General features: G+C 39.6%; 1 protein-coding gene across 1 annotated transcript in view; it reads left to right on the top strand.

Annotated features, from left to right (window-relative positions):
• DMTF1 (cyclin D binding myb-like transcription factor 1) overlaps nt 1-9,324 on the top strand; it is a 24,651-nt gene that overhangs the window by 9,992 nt on the left and 5,335 nt on the right. Inside the window, exons 8-14 of the mRNA XM_009321765.1 lie at nt 231-340; nt 1,098-1,326; nt 3,068-3,219; nt 4,717-4,932; nt 7,416-7,501; nt 8,181-8,339; nt 9,073-9,323. Of these exons, the coding sequence (XP_009320040.1) occupies nt 231-340; nt 1,098-1,326; nt 3,068-3,219; nt 4,717-4,932; nt 7,416-7,501; nt 8,181-8,339; nt 9,073-9,323 (1,203 nt within the window). The remainder of the gene's footprint in view (nt 1-230; nt 341-1,097; nt 1,327-3,067; nt 3,220-4,716; nt 4,933-7,415; nt 7,502-8,180; nt 8,340-9,072; nt 9,324) is intronic.

The raw sequence follows: 9,324 nt of genomic DNA, 5'->3' as shown, positions 1-9,324 counted from the left end.
GATGTGAAACATTTTATAAGTGAGTATCCTGTGGCTTAGCTGGCCCAAAAGGCTTCTAGAAAAATTAGCAGTGACGGTAGAAAATACATTAATGCTGTAGTATCAAAGTGACTCCCCATTCTGTCTTTAAGCCTGTAAAGTGCGTGTTTATCCTGTATTTATTAGAGCGTATTTGATGTTTTGGTAATCTCTTAACTGGACATAGTGCTAATGATCGTGTTTCTATGTAGGCTGAGAATAAAGCACGGTAATGATTGGGCCACAATAGGAGCTGCACTGGGGAGAAGTGCTTCATCTGTAAAAGATCGATGTAGATTGATGAAAGATACCTGCAACACAGGTGAGGTAAATGCTGGTGTCAGTAATGGATATTCTAGTTAAAACTTCATCTTTGTCAGTGGTGTTTTCAGAGATGTGTAACTCTGAACTTACAATGAGGAACTTACAATGTAAAATATGGGGACATTTTTAGAACGTATTTGGTATAGGTTTCTCCAGTTTCACTTCTTAAAGATCAGAACATTCAGTTTATTTTTGCAGTCCATTTTCCATCATACGTTTATGCCACTGAGCATATTTTATTGCGGTGGATTTGAAAGTACTTTCCCTTGTGTTTAATGTTTATAAACATACACTGTATATTTGGTGTCAATTAAGAGACAGATGCACTTTAGGAGTAAAGTATTATTTATTTTTTAGTGTATATATTCAAATGGAAGGAAAATTTAGTCAGACCTCATGTAATTACTGTATACTCAATGATTGCATGGTTAATTTACTTCAACTAATACAATTCAGGTAGCTTGGACCAGTTTGGTTTGGTCAGTATTTTGGTAAGTTCTGTGTGGCTTCATTCATCTGCGAGAGTAAGAAAAGAGAAAGAAACTTGGCAGCAAAACAACGGAATTATGCACTTGTTAATCAAGAATGGATATAATATAAATTGTTAGTAAGAACAGTTATATCTTCTTTGCAAGTCAATATTTGCATCTGGAATAAGGTGTTAGGCACTGAAGATAAATGTCTGTTGACGTGTTACGGATCAGAACAGAGGGCATCTGCTGTTAGTTAAGTTGGAGGGGTTTTCTCTCTTTCAGGAAAGTGGACAGAGAAAGAAGAAAAAAGACTAGCAGAAGTAGTGCATGAGCTAACTAGCACAGAACCAGGTGACATTGTCACACAAGGTGTATCGTGGGCTGCCGTAGCAGAACGGGTCGGGACACGCTCTGAAAAGCAATGCCGCTCTAAATGGCTCAACTATCTCAACTGGAAACAAAGTGGGGGCACTGAGTGGACCAAGGAAGATGAAATAAATCTGATCTTGAGGTTTGTTATTTTAGTTACTTTTGAAGGTTCGTAATACATGACGCTAGCAGGATTCCATTGGGGTCCCTTTTGCTGGTTTCTTAGACACTAAAAACTCTAGAACCCTCCAAAAATCAGTGCTGTGTTTACAGTTCCCAGAGATTTATTATTGAACATATTTTTTGTTTTTTGTTTTTTTAGTGAATGTTAGTGTTCGTGAAAGGTGTCAGATTGAAAACCCTGGAGACTGAAGTCTTCTTTATTCCACAGAAAAGGTACAGCACAGGCAGCGACCGTGCAAGCTTCCACACGTTGCCCCACCAATGCGCCTTAACCCTTAACTGGAGGGTAGTTCAGTCTCCCTGCCCGTTCAGTCCTTGGCCTCTCTGCTGAGATGACCAACAAGGGTCAAGTGTGGTGGTGGTTTCTGTAATGTGGACATCCTGTCTACAAAGAACTAAACTGAGACTGCAAATTAATTTCATGTAGGCCACCAAACACTGATTGGATATCAGCATCTTTGACTACATTTGAACTGGCAACCTGGTAGTAACTTTGGAAATCTTTTGCTCTCTCTCCAGTCCTCCTCCCATTTTGAATGCCTTTAACTCAGGCTTTTTAGCCAGTGGATTTTTATGGGTTGATAGTTTTGGGTGGGAATAAAAAGCCAAGACATGCAGGGAATCAAATTAATATTATTATATTATTAAATAATAAACATTATTTACAGAGCAATATTTACTAATTTACTGAAGCTGTTTGACTTGAACTCAAAATGAGGAACCTGATTCCACATTCAGAATGTGCTGGTTATCTGGTTATGATTCTTAGTATTTCTGTACAAATGGTATCTGTTTTGGTCTGTCCAGATATCCTTAACTCATCCTACAGGGTTGTTTGGTTGTTTTGGGTAGCTTTTTTTCTTTTTTCCCTTTTTGGGTTTTTGGGGTTTTTTCTGGTTGGTTTTTTTTTTTAGCTAGCAAGAGTATTCAGTCCTATTTCTTGCTTTGTGAAGAGAACTTTTCTTAATTTCCACAAAAATCTTTTCCCTCTCACTGGTCACCTCTCTTTCATATGCTCCAGGTACAGATGAGCTGGGGGCAATTCAGAGATATTTATAGTATTCAAACAGATTCTAGTAGAATCCAGTATGTGCATAACATCTGCCAAAATTATGTGAAGACTGTCCCTTACCTGGAGAGCCTAATGGGGTTGATTTATGAGGAACTGTTTAATACTGTAGTTAACTTCATCTACTTTGGCTAAGAAGCATCTGAGAGGAGGCAAAAATCTATGTTAAGGACGGATGAGTGTTATTTAGGAGAAAACAGAAGTAAATATTATAACATGAAATTAATTAAGTGAAAGTTCAGAGTGAATCTCAGGATGTATTTCCTGCCTTGGAGATGTGTTTGGGGAATGGTTTTCCAAAGAGAAAAGATGCAAGTACCATCATTTGGAATGCTTCACAATAATCTGATCAAAGGCCTAATGTATATATAAATAAGGAGAATAATCCTGCATGGCAAGGAGATGGACTGGATCATCTAACAGGTCTAGTCCATCTTCTGTTGTTTATGATTCTGCTTGACCTCTGGCAGCGTGGAGCCTTGGAAGCCTGTGTCAGTTCATGAGCTCTGGTGGACTATTCACTAGCATGCCATTTTGCCGCTGTTACATGTGACAAGACCGGAGATGTGCAACACACCTTCCAGTCTGGAGGGTAGTTTCTAACAGGTAAATATTTTCTGTATTCTGCCAGGATAGCGGAACTTGAAGTTTCTGATGAAAATGACATCAATTGGGATTTACTAGCTGAAGGATGGAGTAGTGTCCGCTCACCACAGTGGCTTCGGAGTAAATGGTGGACCATTAAAAGACAGATTGCAAACCACAAAGATGTTTCATTCCCTGGTAATGTACTACCCGCACACTTCTTTTCTGAAAGCTCCTTTCACAAATGTCAAAGGAATAAGGCTGCATTTTGTTGTCTACAAAGGAGCACATTGCTCCTTTGCTGGAAGTCACTGGCCCCTCAGATCTGCTGGCTGAATTGCTCCTACAAGCAGTCCTTAAGTGTTTCAGTTGAAACAAGCCAAGCTGACCTATACAACTAAACAGTAGATTTTGCCAGCTCCCCTCACTTCGGCTAAAGTGAGAGCATGTGTATAAGCAGCTCAGCTGGCAGATCTCAGGTGATGATGATCTTTGGTATGGAGGGCAGTGACCTCTTCAGGTGGAAGAGAATATGTATCTGCAGCCTAAAAGTATCACCTCAGGTTAGATCTGTTACCTTTAAAATGTTAAAATGTAATCTGTGTGAGGTGCTGAACCTTAGCTGTAGACAGAACATAGAACTACTACTAGCTGCACAGTGAGGAAGAGGGGAGGAATCAGGAGTATAAAGCTCCCCAGATACGTCTCACAGCTCTCATTCTTGGTCAGAGAGACTAGTGCCTGAGCCAAAGGGTATTTCAGTCTCCGTGACCTTCTGTCCTCCTTTTCTGTGTCCTGGGGAGAGGAAAAAAAAAAAATCAGAGATATTAGTTTCATCATAATGAAAGGTGTAATTTAATGGACACTTTTGTCGTGGTCATCAGTGTAGGTATTTATTAGTCATGCCTGGAGGCAGCAGTTGAGAGGGTAGCCCTGCAATGCTTAAGTTGGTATAAACCATATGTTAATAGACAGTTGTTGCGTCAAATAATTGATAGTTTAAATACACCACTGCATCAACAGGATCCACTCTCTTTCCCCAGACAAAATGTCATGCTGTCAAGAGTGGGAGATGTTTAGCAGTTTGCTGTATTGCGTGGTGGAAAAGCAGAGGCCTCAGCTTTTGTAACCTTACATATGTCAACTGCTCCCTCAGTGGGACCAGAGTGATCATAAGGAAGAAGGGTGGGCGGTTTTATTGGAGCAGTGGGGTACTTCATGCACAGACAAAGAATTGCAGTGTAGGCACTTGAGAGATTAATTCTGTCTCTTGGTGCCTATTTCCAGTGACACTTCCATCAACCTCTTGAACAAATCCGCTTCCATCTTTTGTAAGATTGGAGGGTTTATTTCTGATAGCAACATTGCACAACTAGTGATACTGGCACTTGGTTGTAACTTGGGGATATACCATACATGTTTTTAGAGAGGTCCAAAATTTTACAAGCTTTTCTTTTTTTTTCCCAAGCATCCTAAAATGTCTAGGTTCCTTGAGAAAATCAAGTTCACTTCAGTAGTTGACTATAAACGTGTTTTATGTATGTGCTAAATTTCTAGTTGATATATCTCTATAAATTGTTTAGGTTCCAAATTCAGAAGGATTTTGGTTACTTTTTTCATCTTGGATAAATCTCACATGCAGCATTTCAAATGTGCTTCTTCAGCATGCTTTATCGTGAGTATTCTTTCTCTCAGTGCTGATAAAGGGTCTTAAACAACTCCATGAGAACCAAAAAAACAATCCAGGGCACCAGCTTTCGGAGAACAAATCTGGAAGTGGATTACCAAACACTAATTCCAGTTCGGGGGTTCAGCACGTGCAGATTCGAGTGGCTCGCTTAGAGGAGAACGCAGGCAATGCAGCAAGCCCTATGGCAGCTTTGCAGATTCCAGTCCAGATTACACATGTCTGTAAGTAGCTGAAACGAACGGCTCGCTGTCCTCTAATGAAACCTAAAGCTTTCTTATGTTAAGATGGTGAAGGAGGAGTGGGCATGTCTTAAAGAATCTTACTAATTCTGCTTTGGTCTTGCCGTAACTTCAGATGAAGGGTTTCTGGATTCCATTTGCCTGTTTCTAACTTTGTTAGGCAAATGTAGCTACTACTGTGACAATAGTACCAAGAAGCTGCAGTTGGAGGGCCTAGACGTAGGGGTTGTAGGTGTCTTGTCTGTGTGCATGCACACAAGAGCTTGCCATGTAGCGTGTTCTTTGAAAAGGCTTCGGTACACAAGCCTCTTAATGAAGATGCAGTATATATGTTTATTCCTTAGGTTTCTTCTGGTAGCTCTTGTCCAGAACAATGAATATCATGTACAAGATCTCCATTTGTAAAATATATACACTGCTGTCCCTAAGTTCTGATGAAGGACACTGAAGGGAAGGTATATAATGTTTTTCTAGTCCTACTGTGTATTATGCAGTTATTTCTAGGCACAAACACTCGAAAGTGTTAGCTGCCGAGTCACACGGATGTTTAGCTGATGATCTGCTCTAACCACTGTGGGGTTTTTTACGTTGGTGCTTCCCATCCTCTTAAGGATGAACTTTGCTCATTATCAAACGTTTATTATCAGGTCTACTTTGATTGTAGTGCTTACTGTTTGTTTGTGTAACTAATCTTATTAAGTAATTCCAGTCACTCCAGTCCAGTCACCCCATATGCAGGCTGTCATCTCCATTGTCTGCTATTTTGCACTTTGTCATTTGTGAATTGTATTTGGAAAATGTAATGCTTCAGTCTTGCTGAATACAAAATTTGTTAATCGGGCTAAGAACTGATCAGACTATGACTAGATAGACATTTGGTAGCTAATTTTTTGTTTATAATTACATTATATTAGCCTATCTTAATCTACTTAAGTGCCATCTTCATTTTATCTGGTTTATTTCTTAATTAAAATATCACGCAACACCAAGCCAAGAGCTTTTTATCTGCAGTAATACATCAGTGGTCTCGTACTTTCAACCGAGCTTGGTCAAAGTTATTGGGTTTTGATGAGCAGGTGTCCTGCTTTCGGCTGGGATAGAGTTAATTTTCTTCCTGGTAGCTGGAAATAGTGCAGTGTTTTGGATTCAGCATGAGAAGTGCTGGTATTCTGTAACCTTCAGTCCTTTCTGAATTGAATCCTGTAATGGTTATTTTGTGATGTCACTTGCCCCTGTCTGCCTAACAAGCCTTTTTCCCCATTTTAGTCTGCCTTCTTGAAGAATTTCTGTTTGTGTAATCCAAGTGAGTTTTATATAGTGTCTTTTCTGTCTGTTTCCCAATCTCGTGAGAGCTGAACCTGTTAGCCAGTTTCAGCTGCATTTAATAGAAGGCTCGTGGTTTCAAAGGGGTAATTCCTGTAAGCTTTATGAACATAACTGGCTAGGTAACAGACAGGCCACACTTCACAGCTGTCTGCTACTAGGTGCCAGGAAATCTGCAGCAGGAAACCTTGAACATGCCACTGCAACAATAAAAGCTTCAAAATCGGAGCTTGTATCTTCTTAAGAGACCAAAATTATTCTACTTTGAAGCCACAGAGTGTGAGATGGCCACGTTTCCAGTGCTTGGAGCACTGCTGTCGTCATGTAGGTCTTTTGCCCTTTTGGTAATTATGGAATTACTGGATAATCCCAGGCAAAGTATTAATTTGCTTCCAGCTTCCTGGAACTTGTGAGTTTTTTAAGAGTAAGTAAAAATCGTAATTATGGTTCTGAATAGGTTTTTTGATACCTTATAAAGCTTTGGATATGAGCTGTTTGGGCCTGGTGATCTTGAAATGTCTGATAAGTAAACTGTTTTCAGTGCTTCTCTTTGTTACTTTTAGAATTGGAGATGGAGATAACTGCACAAATAATTACACACTTGTAGTAAGAATACTTACAGCTTTTATACACTGCAATCATAACGCACAGGGTAGGCAAGTATCTTGGGGAGCATCTGATGCTTCATCAGTGGCAGACATACTGTGGAGGGCAGAAAAAGTTAAAAACAAAAAAAAAAGAGGTCTGTGGGAACCATAGCAATATTAAACCTGACACCAGTTTAAAACAAGTAATAGATGATCCGTAGGATATTGTTACACCAGAACCTCTTACAAATCTCATTACAAAAACGAATTAGATCACATCAGATAACTTGATTTGTCTGCTTTTATCCCTGTACACTAAAACCGTACTTTCTTTCTTTTGCTCTTTTGGATTGTAGAATGCCTTCTTTAAATAGTATTGTATCTTGGGTACCAATTAGAGAACCTTGTCATTAGGATTGCAGCCAGATTTCTTTTTTCTCTTACTGGAATTAACAGTACCCTGCTATGTAGTAATTATAGTATGTTACGCTCTCTGCAGGGCTGAAACATTTTGGTTTACATACTTTCTCTTTCTTTTTTTTCTTCCTTTTGCAGCCTCAACCGATTCCCCTGCTGCTACTGTTGACTCTGAGACAATAACACTAAACAGTGGAACACTACAGACCTTTGAGATTCTTCCAGTGAGTGACAGAGAACTGATATTTGTTACTGTGTTTTTTCTTTTAAGCACAGCTACTTCTTAGACTATGGAACTGCACATTTCCAAAAAAAAATAACAGTTCTCAAGTGGAAAGAGGAAGTTAAGAGATCTAAAACTTAAAAGTTCAAAGCAAATTGTATTTCTAAAAATGTAATTCATTAGGGCTGTGGAGTAAAATGTGAATTACAGTTAAATGTTTTAAATCTGTCTTAATGCCTTAGTGCTATGAAGTTTTCCTTTGTGCTTGGGTTTTTTTGTTGAAATCTGACATAAAGGAGACAGAGGAAGCTCCCAGCAAGTAAAGATTCTCTCAGTTCCATTGTACGGTAATTTATAGCACAGTTTCTCTTTCACTTCAATGTTAAGAGTAAGTTGAATTTGTTCCTTTCTTACCTGCTGTTGTACAGCATAATGCAGTCCTGATCGACTCTTAGCCTTAATACTTGTCTTGGTAGCCTAAGGCTATAGATGAGTTTCTTTCTACACCTTGAGTGCAGTACAGCAATCAATGCGGTAGGGATTGGATTTGTATGTTTGTTTGTTTGTTTTCCAGGGGAGTTACAGTTAGGCTGGTTCATGTAAATAAGCATGCTCTGAGTGCTCGGTGTGGCCCAGGAAGGCAGGATGTTTGGGTATTAAACTTGTGTTGTCTTCTGTAGTCTTTCCATCTCCAGCCGACTGGAACACCAGGTACATACTTACTACAGACAAGCTCAAGCCAAGGCCTTCCTTTAACACTGACGACTAGTCCTACCATGACCCTAACAGCGGCGGCTGCTCCAGCCTCCCCAGAACAGATCATAGTTCATGCCTTATCGGTATGTATTTTGAGCAGTGAAAAGACTGGAGTTTGGGCAGTGGGGGGAGGGGAACATAATAATGCAGGCCCCTATACGTGCACGTTAAATTTGCAAATCAGTCCTTAAGTCATAACAGTGTACTTTGCTTAAAACACTGAAGAGCGAGAATTTCTTTTTTTGTATTGTTTTTAAAAAGCAACTTCAGGTTGCTTCAAAACTTAGCTAGTAAGCAACTTAGTTCCTACTGTGGCTGAACGTGATGTCTCCATCTAGTGGGTTGCCCGCCAGTAAAACAAAATACTATGGTTTCCTGATGTTTCATTACTCTCTGAAATTACTGTTGGTGTTCACAAAACTTGTATAGTAATGACAGTATTACTTTTTATAGAGGGAGGGAAGGGGAAGCAAACTGGAGGTTGAATAACAAAAGTGATGCAAAATTCAGGGAAAAAAACTCTGCAGTGATCTTCACCTGAACAGTTGCCTATTGCATATTGCATATTTACTTTATTTGTGACTGAAAGAACAGTTGACACCAAATTCAGTCTATGAATTCATCATTTAAGGCCAGGAAGGGTCAACAGATGATCTGGGCTGACATCCTATATATGTAAAACGCTAAATTAAACTTAGTAATGAGTTCTTTGAATCCTTTTGCTTTTATTTGCTGAAAGATTTGAAGATACTTGGAGGAAAGTCTCTGACGTTTTTGGGGTTTGTTTGTATCTCTTTTTGCAAATACTGCTTACAGCCAGAGCATTTGTTAAATACAAGTGACAATGTCACAGTGCAGTGCCACACACCAAGTGTCATAATCCGCACCGTTGCTGCTGAAGATATCTCCTCCTCTGTCGCTCAGGCAGAACTTACTGTTGATTCAGATATTCAGTCAGCTGACCTGGCAGATCCTCCCGATACCCTAGAAACAAATACTTTCCCAGATGATATCCATCAGTCCAAGCTGAGTGATGAACAGTCAGCCTACAATGAAGATGATGCCTCC

This window comes from Pygoscelis adeliae, unplaced genomic scaffold (assembly GCF_000699105.1).
Source record: "Pygoscelis adeliae isolate BGI_AS28 unplaced genomic scaffold, ASM69910v1 Scaffold202, whole genome shotgun sequence".
NCBI lineage: Eukaryota > Metazoa > Chordata > Aves > Sphenisciformes > Spheniscidae > Pygoscelis > Pygoscelis adeliae.
Note: the sequence above shows the minus strand (reverse complement) of the source record. Positions and strands in the feature narration are given on the sequence as shown.